Raw genomic sequence first — 14,114 nt, forward strand, 5'->3', positions numbered from 1 at the left:
CCTCTGTGAGTTATGGGCCAGGAAAGAGCACTCAGGGCTTTGCTGCTGCCTTGGTTCAACTCCCACTGAGCATTTGTGCTGCTGTCCGTGTGTTTGTGCTGCTGTCCATGTGTTTGTCCCGTGCTCTCCCCATCCTGTTGAGCAAGAGCTGCTTCCTGCTCTGCCCGTGCCTCTCAGGGTTATTTGGGGCTTTCAGCAGAGCAGGACACTGCTGAGAAATCCCTTCTGCTCCTGGGAAGGTGCCTGGGAGCTGAGGCTTGGGGGCTTGTGCAAGAGCCCATCCTGGCTGACCCTGGGAGTGCTTTGTGCCTGCTGGGAAGCACAGGGCTGGATCCACCCCTTCCCAGAGAAACAGCAAAAGGGGAGCTGCATTTTGCAATTATTTTCATGTCTGCTGGATGCAGTCATGGTATTTGACTCTGCTCCTGCAGCTTGGAGCAATTAGAGTGGCACCAAGCAGGGTTTCCCTTTGCACTTTCCCTTCACAAATGGAGTTAAACTGTTGGGAAAGACAAATTGGTACTGACACAGGCAGTTCACAGACCCACTTTGGCTGTGCCTGACCTCCTTTTCTTTGAGTTCCCTCAGGCCAGACAGTTGAGTTTAGGTGGAGCCTAAAACTGCCCAGTGCATCCCAGAGATTCCCATCTCCCCCAGGAATCCCCCCAGCACAAGGCAGCTCCTCTGCTCAGAGAGAATCCCTGTGCTGGTGCCACTGGGTATTTTGAATTAATTGCCTTTGTGGTGATCCTGGATTCCTGCTTGCCCAGGCAGCCAGGGCCTGTCCATGCAAAAAAATCCTTTCTACCATGGAAAAAACCTTTAAAACCATGAACCAACACCATGTTCACCACTAACCATGGCCTCAAATGCCACATCCACGTGGTGTTTGAGGGCTGGGGACTCCCCCAGTCCTTGGGCAGCCTGTTCCCTGGTGGATGTCCCCTCTCCTGTGGGAGCAGTGTGTGCAGGGACACTGGACAGCAGGAAAGGCAGGGAACAGCAGCTCAAACAGAGCGAGCCGAGGAGGCTGGCGATCCCTGGGATCAGCAGCTCCCTCCTCCGAGCTGCTCCAGGACACAAGGGATGTTTTATTTTCCTAGAAACCTGCCCCTGGCTATCATCATCTCCCTGCCTGTCGTCACTCTGGTGTATGTGCTGACCAACTTGGCTTACTTCACCACGCTGAGCACCGAGCAGATGCTGACGTCCGAGGCCGTGGCCGTGGTAAGATCCCCGCTGCTCCAGCCTGACTCATCCCAGGGCAGGTGAAATCAGCCTTGGAATCGCTGCACAAATCTCCTGCTTTGTTCCAGCCTGGTCAGGGCTGCTTGATGGTGAGCAGGAGATAAAGAGCAGCGTGATGGGAGCAGGGAAGAACAGAGTGATCCCCAGGGGATTATCCTGGGCAGCAGCGAGGGTGGCACTCAGTGCTGCCCTTCATTCCCAGCTAGGGAAGGTTGCTGCTGGCCTTGTGACTGCCCATCAGAGCTTGATATTTATGGGGAAAGGTCACTCAGTTAACACTGAACTGGATTGTTCTCTCTCCCTGTCTTCCTTGTTTTAATGAAGAGAGAAAAATAATACTTCTATTAGTTAAAATGCCAGTGTGGTCAGGAGCCCTGATGGCTTCAGAAGGGAGCAGACTTTGCAGACTGAGCCTGACCAGGATTATTTCAGAGCTTCAGGGGAATCTCCCAGCCCAGGATGAGCTGAGCCCCTCAGGTGACACCACTCCATCCTTCAGGTTGGGACTGAGACCCTGCTCCAGCCACAGCCTTGCAGGAATCTTGGAGTGGTTTGGATGGGAAGGGACCTGAAGGCTCCTCCTGTCACAGGCAGGGACACCTTCCACTCTCCCGGGATCTCCAAGCCCTGTGCAGCCTGGAGCAGCAGAGGCTGGGAATCAATCCCGTGTTGTTGGTGCAAACCCGCAGTGGAGCAGCACAGGCTGAGCCTGCCACAAAAAGCTGCAAGGCCAGGTCCCTGCTGTCCCCAGGGCTGTGTCCCAGCTCCTGACTCAGCACTTGGCAGGAGCTGCTGTCTGAGTTTCCTCACAGTTTCCGTTTGATCTTGAACTTTCTGATAGCTGCTGGATAAATGTCGTGTCCTGGCCCCGAGGGAAGGGCTGGCTGCTGATGCATTTCAGCAATTCCACAATCTGCTTTTTCAGGAAAGGGGAGCAGCACGTGGGAATATGGGCAACTCCGTCACAGCTTCAGCACCGAGCTGTGGCATTTGTTGAGATTTCTCCAAATATTCTTTGTAGGCAGTTCTGAGGTTTTGGGGACTTGGTGAGTGTGAAATGTCTCTCGTTGTCCCCCATTTAGGATTTTGGGAACTACCACCTCGGTATCATGTCCTGGATCATCCCTGTCTTTGTTGGGCTCTCGTGCTTCGGGTCTGTCAATGGATCTCTTTTCACTTCTTCCCGGTAGGTTCCTTGCTCAATCCTGTGGGTTTTGTTTACAGGCTGTGCCCAGTTCCTGTTCCTTTGGAGTTGTCCTCCAGAGAGTGGCTGTGGGCAGACACAAAGTCTAGGGGCCCTGGAGGCCACGTGGGAATGCAGGAAGACAAAGTCAGACTTCAAAACCAGATTAAAGGCAACCTTTCAGTGGTCTCAGCCTTCTGTTCCTCAGGCAAAGTCCTGGTGAGGTCAATAAACAGAACCAGACACAGGCTCAGGGCTCGAGGCTGCTGAGAAAGTGACTTTAATGAAAAGCAGAAAGTTGGGAAACTTCAGGGATGAGAATCCCTCGGGAAGGGGAGAAAGGCTGGGCAGGGGCAAGACTGAGATGGTTCCGGCTCTGACACATCCCTGGGTTGCCTGAGGGGTCACTTAATGGCTGTCCCTGGAGAGCAGGATATAAATCCATCCTTCCTGCATTCCCTGGCCATGTCCAGCCTTCCTGGTGAGTCAGGGACTGCTGTTCCACTCCTGGAGTTCCAGTCCTTGCCTCGGAGCTGCCAGGGCTGAGCTTGGGCTGGCCCCACTCGTTCTGTGCTGAGCACAGAGGCCCGCAGGGCTGTGACTGCACCGTGTCCCCTCTCTGTGTCCCCTCCCAGGCTGTTCTTCGTGGGATCCCGAGAGGGGCACCTGCCTTCCATCCTGTCCATGATCCACCCCCGGCTGCTCACCCCCGTCCCGTCCCTGGTGTTCACGGTGAGCCTGGGGCTGGGCTGGGGCATGGAGCAGGGCTGGGATCCCTCTGGAATGGAGACACAGCCATTCCTGCATGTGCCCACACGAGATGGACCCTTCCCATCATGTCCTCACTGTCCACTTCTGCCTTGAATTCCTCCCATCCCTGGGAGTGTCCAAGGTCAGCCTGGACAGGGCTTGGAGGAGCCTGGGATAGGGGAAGGTGTCCCTGCCCATGGCAGAGGTTGGAACTACAGGTCCTGTAAGCTTTGAGGTCCTCCCAACCCAAACCATTCCATGATCCTATGAAATGGTTCCAGGCACCGATTGAAAATAGCTTAAATAAATAAAATATAGTCGATGTGATCCCTTTCCTGGCAGGTGTTTCCCCTAAATACCTCCGTTTAGTGTTGTAACATCGGTGGTTTTGCCTGCTGCCTTTCCTAATGGCCTTTTCCCTGGATTCAGTGTGTCATGACCCTGCTCTATGCCTTCTCCAACAACATCTTCTCAGTCATCAACTTCTTCAGCTTCTTCAACTGGCTGTGTGTGGCCCTGGCCATCATCGGGATGTTGTGGCTGCGCTTCAAGAAGCCGGAGCTGGAGAGGCCCATCAAGGTGAGGATTGTGTGGGCACTGCCAGGGGAGTCCCCACAGCTCCCTGCCCAGCACCAGGGGGGCTCAGCTGCTGCTCCTGCTCGGAAAAGGGGCTGGCATTGCAGGGAAGTGTTGTGTTGTAGCTAAAGGAGGTGTCCCTGCTGCAAGAGCACCCTGCTGCCTTGGGGACAGCACAGCGAGGGAGCTCTGGGTGACAAGGGACAGGGTTGTGCTGGGGTTACTCTCCGTGAGTTCCAGACAGATCCCAGGCTGTGGCTCTCAGTGTAACTCTCTGTCCCCCTGTGGAATTCCCCTAAAATAGTTTTGTGCTAAAACAGCCAGCCCCGTGCAGAGCTGTGTCCCCAGTGTCCTTGGCCAGCTTGGCAGCCCCGTGTCCCATCTGGGGGGAGGCCAAGATCCTGTCAGCCCCCAGTGCCTCTCCCCTAAAGGCTGTTTTTCCCTCATCCCACACTCGGGGTCCGTGCCAGGCAGCAGCACCCACACAGGAATAAATGCACGGGCCTGGGCTGGTGCCTTCCCAAAGGGAATCTCTGCTGGCTGTTCCCTTTGGGTTTGGGGTTTTCATCTCACAGCCCTGCTTGGAGTCTCCTGGGAAACAGCCCCAGCTTGTGCAGTGCCTCTGCTGGTTTGGTGTTGGGTGCTGATGATTTGGATGTGCAATTATGGAATTATGGAACTGAGGTCCAAAAAGGTGCTGAGAAAGGCTCTTGGCCATGGGGGAACAATAATCCTGTCCCTCCCCAGGCTGGATAAACTCCTGAAACGCCTCCCCTGGCACATCTCCTAAGCTGTTCCTTACTCCCTGCCCAGGTGAACATCTGCCTGCCCATCTTCTTCATCCTGGCCTGCCTGTTCCTCATCGCTGTTTCCTTCTGGATGACGCCCGTGGAATGTGGGATTGGCTTTGCCATCATCCTCAGTGGGATCCCCATTTACTTCTTCGGGGTCTGGTGGCAGAACAAGCCCAAGTGGGTTCTCCAAGCCATCTGTGAGTATCTCCAGGGAGGAACAGCTTTGGCTCCCAAGAAGTTTCCCAGTGCTGTAGCTGGCAGTGCTGGCTCCCCTCCCTCTGGAGGAGCTTCCAAAATCCTGGCTCTGCTCCATTCTTCTTCCATGGGAACAAGTTTATCCTGATGATTGCCACGTGTGCCAAGCACACAAAATGCATCCTGATTTGCAATAATGGCAAAGTTGGGGACCAATACCATGTTTTTGGGGGGATTTTACTCCTGGCAAAGAGGTTGTTAGCAGCAGAGCAGAATTCCCTGATCCTGGAAGAGCCCAGGGGCAAGCCTTTGCTCAGCAAAGAATCCCCTCCAGTGGTGTAGGAGGGACTGAGCACAACTGGCCTCAGTTTGACTGCTGAAAACCCACAGTTAGTCCCAATCCATGGCTAACATTTGAGATCCAGGCAAAGCTTTCCTTGGCATCAGAGCAGAGGGAAGGGAAGCTCCCCTGGATCTTTTCTCTCAGGTTTATTTTTAAGGTGTCTGCTCCAAGGTTTTCCAACAGCTGCCACAAGGCCAGGGTGTGTTTGGAGGGATGGAGAGGCTTGGCACACAGAGCCTCTGCCTCAAGAGCTGAGCCCAAAAGGCAATCCCTGCTGCCCCAGTAACTGAGCTCAGCAGCTCTCCTGGAAGGGGCTGACCCAGAAAAGCAGACGAGGAGAAGTGCCCAGCCTTAGCTGGGTGTTTCATGAGGAAGAAAAAAAAGCTTTCAGCAGCACTCAGCACTCATTACTCTTTTTTTTTTTTTTCCTCCTGTCTCTCTGTCCCACACTCACTTTTTTATCCTGAGTATTAGGCTCAGTTCCTGGAGAAGCCATTTCTGCAATGCCTGGGTGGTAAATTACCATATCCATTGTTTTCCTCCACCAAAGGATTGGAAGGAGAATATTGAAAATATTCTGGGAACGGACAGTGATAATCCTGCAAATGTCCAGTGAGAAACACAGGAACTTAAAATGTGATTTATTGATACACTGCAGATAATCTGATCACCTCCAGCTGATCTGAGCCTCACTTGGTTGTGCTCAGAATTAGTTTTGCCATGCAGGAATATTTTGTGATGTCCAAGCACAGAGGGGCTTTGGGAGGGTTTGTCCTTCAGGAGAGGCTGGGGGCTCATGTGGCTTTCAGCATTGGAAGGAAAAGCTTCACCTTGGATTTTCCATGCCCATTCCTGAGTCAGTTTTGGCTGCTCACACTCATAGCATCCATAATTAGCACAATTGGCACAATTAGCAGGCAAGGAGAAGCTGTGTCCAGGAGCCCTGGAGCAGGGCAGGGTCCTGCAGGAGCAGAGCTCCTGGTGTGAGGTCTGAATTCTGGGGATGGAGCAGGGAATATCCATGGGATGGAGCAGGGAATATCCATGGGATGGAGATGGGAATATCCATGGGATGGAGATGGGAATATCCATGGGATGGAGATGGGAATATCCATGGGATGGAGATGGGAGTATCCATGGGATGGAGATGGGAGTATCCATGGGATGGAGATGGGAGTATCCATGGGATGGAGATGGGAGTATCCATGGGATGGAGCAGGGAATATCCATGGGATGGAGATGGGAATGAATATTCATGGGATGGAGATGGGAGTATCCATGGGATGGGGCAGGGAGCATCCATGGGATGGAGATGGGAGTATCCATGGAATAGAGATGGGAATATCCATGGGATGGAGATGGGAGTATCCATGGGATGGAGATGGGAATATCCATGGGCTATTTCAAGCCTTCAGTTGTACTTGGACTCAGGGTGGGGAGGCACAGGGCTCAGCCCTTCCCTGACGGACCCAGGTTTCTGCTGGAGGTGATCCCTGACCTTTCCTTTGCTCTCTCCACAGTCTCTGCCACCGTCCTGTGCCAGAAGCTGATGGAAGTGGTTCCTCAGGAATCCTAGGCTGGAAGAGCAGGGACACTGAGCTCGAGGAAACGCACAAGGTTATTTTGAGATGACACAAGGATCCGACCCCTCACTCCTGAATTCCAGGCACTGGAGCTGCCTCCTGGTGCCACCACAGCCCCAAGGCTCTGCTCACCTCCCTCAGCCCCTCCAGCCCCTCCCAGCCCCACAGACCAGCCAGAAGAAGTCCTTGGTACGAGCCAGGAGGAGGAATTCCAGAGGGCAATTCCAGAGGGGTGCTGCCTGTGCCCTGTGTGTGTGTGTGAGGGCTGTGCTTGGCTCTGGGGAGCTCCTTTGCCTTGGCTCTGGGATCTGCTGGAGCCTGGTTTGAGTGTTCAGAGCCCTGGGGGGGTCCTGAGCTGCCTCACCTGCCCAGGTGTGGGGTGGGAGGCAGAGGGTGGCTGATGTTGGCTCACTGCCCCAAACTCACACACCCCCACTGGCAGTGGGACGAGGCAGAGCAGGATCAGTGACGTGGGGGGGCCTCATCTGAGTGTCACCGTGTCACTCGGGGCCCTGCCACCCTTTGCGTTTGGATCAGCACTCTGAGATCTGAGCCAGCCCTCCAGGATGCTCTTCCCCACGCTGCCCACCCCTGGGAATGAGCCCTGAGGGGGCAGTTCCTGCTGAGGAACCCAGGAGCTGCACTCAGCAGGAGGCCAAGCCCTTGGCTTGCTCATTCCATGCTTTTCTGTGCCAGGCTTTCGTGCAGCATGGCACGAGCAGCTCCGTGCTGTCTCTCCTCATGGCCCTGCCCAGGGAGCCGTGTCTGCCCCTAAACCATCTGCAGAGAGAAATCAGGAGTGGGGATTGCCCTGGCACATTCCCTGGCTCTCTCCTGGCACTGCTCCCTCTGTCCCGCTGTGTTTCCTCTGGAATGTGCCACGGAGATGGGACCACCTGGGTCTGGGCTGTGGAGAAGGGCAGATGTCCTGGCTGGCTGGAGCCACCTTGGGCTGCTGGAGATCATGGAATGGCTGGGTGGGAAAGGACCTTAAAGCTCATCCAGTGCCACCCCTGCCATGGGCGGGGACACCTTCCACTATCCCAGGCTGCTCCAAGCCACATCCAACCTTCCCTTGGACATTCCCAGGGATCCAGGGGCAGCCACAGCTTCTCTGGGCACTCTGTGCCACTCTGCCCACCTCTGAGTGATGAAAGTGAGTTCTCCTCTAAGGACAGGGCCTGGGCCTGACCCTCCTTTGTGCATCAGGTCTGGCTTGCTGAGATCCCAGCACCACCCTCCTGTTCCAGGAGCAATCCCTGAGCACAGGCCATGATCTGCACGTGAAAATCCTGATCTCCAGACGTGGGTGGTGCCATCCCACCCCTGAGCACACCCAGAATTCCTGTAGTTCCCAAGTAGTCAGCACTGTCCCCTTAGGGACACGTTGCTTTCTTTGGTCCCAAGTGTCACCTTTTGGAAAGCTGCAGTTCCTGAACCATTTGCTCATTGTGCCTCTGCTCTCTGACATCTCTTGGAATTCTGATCTTCTCCCCACTGGAGCTGCTTTGCTGTCTGTGTTGCAGATCTTTGTGCTCGTGCTTTGTGCAGGTGGCTTGGTGAACTATTCCCCATTTTTTGTGTAAACTTGGCTGTTGGAAGCTGTTCCAGGAGCCATCACCTCACACTGGATTCATTCTCCTCGTAGCAGAGTTCTTTGGGATGAAGGGGCATTGAGGACACCGTGGTACTCACTCAGGCTTGGTCCTGGGAAGTTGTGCAGCACTCCAGGTTGTCCTGGGGCAGGGGCAGCTCCACACTCCCACTTTGGCAGCCCCGTGTCCTGCTCTGGGGCAGGAATAGGGGAGACAATCAGCTCTTTATTCCATGGCAGCTGGTGTGGAGATTCCCAATCCAGCTCAGTGACAGCATGGAGATTCCCAAATCAGCTCAGTGACAGTGTGGAGATTCCCAATCCATATCAGTGACAGTGTAGAGATTCCCAATCCATATCAGTGACAGCGTGGACATTCCCAATCCAGCTCAGTGACAGTGTGGAGATTCCCAATCCAGCTCAGTGACAGCATGGAGATTCCCAAATCAGCTCAGTGACAGTGTGGAGATTCCCAAATCAGCTCAGTGACAGTGTGGAGATTCCCAATCCAGCTCAGTGACAATGTGGAGATTCCCAAATCAGCTCAGTGACATTGTGGAGATTCCCAATCCAGCTCTCTGGGAGCTGAGTTAATACATGAGGATTTGCAGCTGGTTTGGGAATATCCAGAGGGCAGAAGCCAAGGGTTTTGGTCAGTGCAATGAGTTGGAGCATCTCTGATCTGATGCCTGTGGAGAGGCTTTGGCATAAGTCAGGTCACGAATCACAAAACCTGGACTCGAGTTTTGGCTTCTTCCAGCTGAAGGCTGAGGTGGTTTTGAGCAGTGATGGGAAATCACAGCTCCTGTTCCATGGAGAGGGGACCTCAGTCTGTCACCTGCCCCTCCAGCTGCAGGGTTTTTTGGCTGTGAGGTCTCAGGGCAGCTCCTGCAGGGCCTGGGTTCAGTGTGGGGGCTCTCAGTGCCCAAACCCACCAGCAGAATTCCTTGGGATGCAAAGCAAAGGCATTGGGATCTCAGCCACTCGACCCAAAATCAGCTGGCACCAAGGGCCCTCCACAGAGAGCTCAGGACTGGGGCCACACCTCCCAAAGCCTGGCTTGGACACGTTGTCCATCAGGTGATGACCATCACAGTGTCCTGGTGACCCTTTCACACTGGTTTGAAAGAGGAGCTGTCACATTAAAAAAAAAAATTCAGCAATTAGTGGATTTTAATGAAACCCTTAACTCGCTTGCTTTGCTTTTCGTGGATTTCTGTGATTTTTCACTTGCTGCTGAAGTTCTGTCTCTTGTACTAACCTGAGCCTTTGGCACTGACCCCACATCCCTGGGGATCTCATCAGCATCTCCTTGGCAATAGAGGTTTAGGATGAAACTGAACCAGGTACCAGCACAGAGCCACAAAAAGGCTGAATTTCATCAGCCACAGCTCACATCTCAAAGTTTATCTGCCAAAAAGCTGATTTCTTTCACCCTGGAGTCATTGATCCCCCACAGCTGCCCTCCACCAGAGCTTGGTGACACAGCTGGAAGAGCTTGGGTTGGTTTTTCCTGGAGGTTTGGGAGATAATGAGGGACAAAAAGTAGTTTCTCCAATCATGGGAATGGCTGCCACAGGCTCTGCTGTCCAGCCTGGCAGCTTTTCCCTTGGATCAGCAACATCTGCCCTCGCCTTGGGCTGTTCTGATGGATTTGGGTGTGGAAAAGGGAGAATTCCTCCCTGGGAAAGACCTCCTTGCTGCTTGTGTTCCTCAAACATGGAGTGAGATGTGTCAGGGCGGGCAGGGAGAGTGACAGAATTTTCCCAGAGTTTCCCATCATTCCCAGCACTGGAGGTGGGATTTTTCCTGTTGTTTCTCTGTTGAGTTCTTTGGAGCCTGTGGTCAGTCACGGGGGGAGATGAACCCTCCCCATGAAGACCCTGCAACCACAGTGACCTAAAGGAGCTTCCACAGGACTCTGTTCCGTGGACAGCTCCCTGCAAGTGCAGCTGGAGCCCTTTTGTCCATGGAATTGAGGTTGGAAAAGACCTCGTGAAGGTCAGGGAGCACGAGGGCAGTGCCGTGGCTGTGCTGCAGCCACCCCGTCTGTGCTCCCTGAACCGACCCCAGCTTCCAGTCCTTGCTCCTCTCCAGTTGTTTTTTGAGTTTTGAGTTCAGGCTCCCAGGCTGGCAGTTGTTTGGGGTGTTCAGGGATTGCATCCTGCAGGGATTGCTAAACACAGCGGGAGCTGCTGGCCAGGCGCTTCCGTGCCCAGTGGGTTCCTCTTTCTAAAGGAACCCTTCCTCCAGCTGGGAGGGGAACCAGCCCTGCAGAAACCAGAGGGATTTATGTCATCCTGGTGGATTTTTAATGATTTTTTTTTTTGTTTTTAAACTTCCTGCAGAATTTGCAGTGTTTTCCATCTCAGACACCATGTTCTGGTAAACAGGCTTTTGTTTGGAACGGACCCCTCAGTGGGCACGGAGTTCAAAGGGACTCTGGCACAGTTGAACAAACTTTCAAGGCCCTTGAGCTGGATTGAAACTCCTGGGAAGTGGCTTTGCTGTTGTCCAAGTCCTCTCCCCGTGGGTGGCTCAGGCAAGGGACTCAGTTGGGCTCCTCCAGGCCCTGCTCCGTGGTGGGTCTGGGCAGGGGCAGTGGGGCTGTGATTTCCCAACCCTGCAGAGAGATTCCCAGTGGCTGGGCCCTGCTCTGGCAGCAGGGAATCCCAGGGGATGTTTCCATTCGCCCTGGGAAGGGACCTGTGCCTTCAGCCGAGGCCATGGTGCTCTCATAGAAAACACAATTCCCAAACAAATCCAGGAGGAAACCGCCAAACGTTGTCCTTGCCCAGCGCTCCTGCTGCTCCTGTGGGACACCAGCCTTCCCTCCACCCACTCCGCAGCCTCACGACATGGGATTGGGAAAGGCCTGGAACAAAACAGCCCCTGGAGGCTGGGAGAGGGCAGCCCCGGGGCCAGGTGGCTCCAGGCTGGTGCCAAGCTCTGGCTGTGACCCCAGGGATTGAATCCCAGCCTTGTGCCAGCCCTGGGAGCATCCCCAGCTCTGCCATGAGCCAGAGCCAGCCACGCTTGGCTGCCAAGCAGGAGATCCCTGCAGGGATGGGAATCTGCTCCTTTATCCCTGCAGGGATGGGAATCTGCTCCTTTATCCCTGCAGGGATGAGGATGGGAATCTGCTCCTTTATCCCTGCAGGGATGGGAATCTGCTCCTTATCCCTGCAGGGATGGGAATCTGCTCCTTTATCCCTGCAGGGATGGGAATCTGCTCTTTATCCCTGCAGGGATGAGGATGGGAATCCACTCTTTATCCCTGCAGGGATGGGAATCTGCTCCTTATCCCTGCAGGGATGAGGATGGGAATCTGCTCTTTATCCCTGCAGGGATGAGGGTGGGAATCTGCTCCTTATCCCTGCCAGGACATCCCAGGAGTTGCACCCAGGATTGTGCTGGGTTTGCCTGGACTCAAGTTCTTCCCAGCTGGAACTGGAGCTGGAGCAGGGTTGGGAATGTGTGGGGGATGCTGCTGGTGCAGCCAAGAGCTCCCAGTTTGATGATGCCGTGGTAGGAAATGTGCCTGGGGGTCGGTGATCCCAAAGGATCCCATATCCAAAGGGTTATTCCATGCTCTCCCCACCCCATTCCTTGCCTGAAGAGGGGTTGTTGCTTCTCTCCAGCTGTGGAAGTGGTAATGAGTAAAAAATAAAAAAAAAAGTATTTTTTTAAACACTGAATTAATTTCTAAACTGCCTAAAAGAGACTTTATAGCTACACCTGAGCTCTCCCCGAGGGCTGGCGCTCAGCCTAGCACAGGGATTCTCCCCATTCCAGGGTCTGGCTGTGCCAGGATCAACGTCAGACACAGGGGGAAAAAATCCTGATTTGTTCAGAGGACAGGGAGAGGCCCAAGTCCCACCAAAATCCTTGGAGAGGGAGGATTTTGAGTGGTTCCCAGACCTCTCTCCCACCCTCAGAACAAAGGGAGCGTGACCTTCACTCCTGGTGAAGAATCTGACTTTTCAGAGACTTTGCTTTGTATTTTTGTTGTTGTTTTTTGTTTTTTTTTTTAAACACAGGAAAGAAAAAAAAAAAAAAAAGGCTCTTAACACACACAAGAAAACCTAGACCTGATTTACGATTTTTTTATATTTGGTTGCTTTAAAAAAAAAAAAAAAAACAAAAAACCTGTTGTACTAATTTAAATATTGCTGTAGATGACACTCTATTTATTTAAAAGGGGTAAATATCTTATAGTCTTAATTCTCTTCTCCAGTAAGCGCTGTGTATTCCCAACGTTTGTGTTCCTGGCAGCAATTCCACTGACTGAGGGCTGGGCAGCCAGCAGCTCCTGAATCCAATGGCCTTGGACAACAAGATGTCTCCTGCAATGTTTTTGGTTTTGGTTTGGTTTGTAGTATTTCTTGATTCTTTTATGTCCGTGGTTTAACAAATCTGTTCAATGTTCGGGTTGTTCTCTTGTTTTGGGTTGTTTTGTTTTGTGTTTTGTTGGTTTTTTTTTTAACAAAGAAAGCTGAATTACAATACTCTGGTCGCTGGTCTTTGCCTCGAAATTCTTTTCTTTTTCCATGATTGTCCCACACCCGTCAGCACCTGGATTTCCAGGTATTCCTTTTGCAGCTGAATGGCAGCGTCCATGCCTCCATCTCCAGCCTCCTTTTTTAAATTGTAGATTTTCCTGGGCTTCAGACTGAAGGAATGGGAAACTGGGAGAGCTTTGGGCGGGAGGAGGGAGCAGAGGAGGAATATCCCAATTCCAGCGTGTGTCCATGGTTTTATGCAGCAAAAGGAATGCCCAGCTGTAGGACAGGACCAAGTTGTTATGGGCAAAGTGCTGCAGTTCCTCCTCCCTGTCCATTCCAGGCTGGAGAAGAGGATGTTTCAGACACCCAACAAAGGCAGGAAGTGTCTGCAGCCCTGGGGCTGGGGATGTGCTCAGGTCACTCTGCGTTCAGTTCAAACAGCACAGATAAAAGGGCTTGGCACAGACTGCAGGGACACTGAGTGCAGGGCTTGGGTCACACCTCCTGCTGCACCATCCCCTGAAGGTCTCCAGTGCTGGTGTCCCTTAAAGATCTCCATTGCTGGTGTCCCATAAAGATCTCCAGTGCTGGTGTCCCATAAAGGTCTCCAGTGCTGGTGTCCCCTGAAGCTCTCCAGTGTTGGTGTCCCATAAAGATCTCCAGTGCTGGTGTCCCCTGAAGCTCTCCATTGCTGGTGTCCCCTGAAGCTCTCCGTTGCTGGTGTCCCCTGAAGCTCTGCAGTGTTGGTGTCCCCTGAAGCTCTCCATTGCTGGTGTCCCCTGAAGCTCTGCAGTGTTGGTGTCCCATAAAGATCTCCAGTGTTGATGTCTCCTAAAGATCTCTATTGTTGGTGTCCCATAAAGATCTCCAGTGTTGGTGTCCCCTGAAGCTCTCCGTTGCTGGTGTCCCCTGAAGCTCTGCAGTGCTGGCTGCTCCAGACGGCCCCTCAGGCCCTTGGCTCCCCCTGAACTGACCTTCCCTTGGTGCCCCTGTGCCCTCACAGGCTCGTGGGGGTCTTTGGGTAGGAAATGACCTTAAAGCTGCTCCTGTTCCCATATCCCAGGGTGCTCCAGGCCCCTTCCGAGCCGGGCCCCTCCCAGGGATGGAGCAGCCACAGCTTCTCTGGGAAGCTCCTCAGAGAATGGACGTGGGCTCATCAGTGGTGGCAGCGAGGCAGGGGAGCCTCCTGGAGGACTTTTCCTGGGAAGGACTGCTGGAATGGCAGCCACGTGTGTCCCCAGCCCTGTGCAGACACGTCCCCGGTGTCACTGGGGCTCTCGTGGCTGCTGGGCTTTGTCCCAGGGGCTGGAGGTGATGGCAGAGGGCAGGCGTGGGAGCACAGC

The 14,114-nt window shown here is 53.7% G+C and overlaps 2 protein-coding genes across 9 annotated transcripts in view; both read left to right on the forward strand.

Moving 5' to 3' along the window:
• Positions 1–12,294, forward strand: part of LOC136366440 (large neutral amino acids transporter small subunit 1) — a 268,449-nt gene extending 256,155 nt beyond the window's left edge. Inside the window, exon 11 of the transcript XR_010744524.1 lies at positions 8,053–12,294. The gene's annotated coding sequence lies outside the window, so the exon portion shown is untranslated. The remainder of the gene's footprint in view (positions 1–8,052) is intronic.
• Positions 1–12,774, forward strand: part of LOC136366441 (large neutral amino acids transporter small subunit 1) — a 33,720-nt gene extending 20,946 nt beyond the window's left edge. The window contains exons 5-11 of one of the 8 annotated variants that reach the window (XR_010744527.1): positions 1,104–1,227; positions 2,331–2,434; positions 3,067–3,163; positions 3,611–3,760; positions 4,571–4,748; positions 6,610–6,922; positions 12,504–12,774. Coding sequence is in view for 4 of the 8 variants with exons in the window: in XM_066327496.1 (XP_066183593.1) it covers positions 1,104–1,227; positions 2,331–2,434; positions 3,067–3,163; positions 3,611–3,760; positions 4,571–4,748; positions 6,610–6,665 (709 nt within the window). In the remaining 4 variants the exon portion in view is untranslated. The remainder of the gene's footprint in view (positions 1–1,103; positions 1,228–2,330; positions 2,435–3,066; positions 3,164–3,610; positions 3,761–4,570; positions 4,749–6,609; positions 6,923–12,503) is intronic. The other 7 variants (XR_010744528.1, XM_066327496.1, XR_010744529.1 and 4 more) reach the window with 7 other exon arrangements.
• The last annotated feature ends 1,340 nt before the right edge of the window (positions 12,775–14,114 follow it).

This window comes from Sylvia atricapilla, chromosome 12 (assembly GCF_009819655.1).
Source record: "Sylvia atricapilla isolate bSylAtr1 chromosome 12, bSylAtr1.pri, whole genome shotgun sequence".
NCBI classification, from domain to species: domain Eukaryota; kingdom Metazoa; phylum Chordata; class Aves; order Passeriformes; family Sylviidae; genus Sylvia; species Sylvia atricapilla.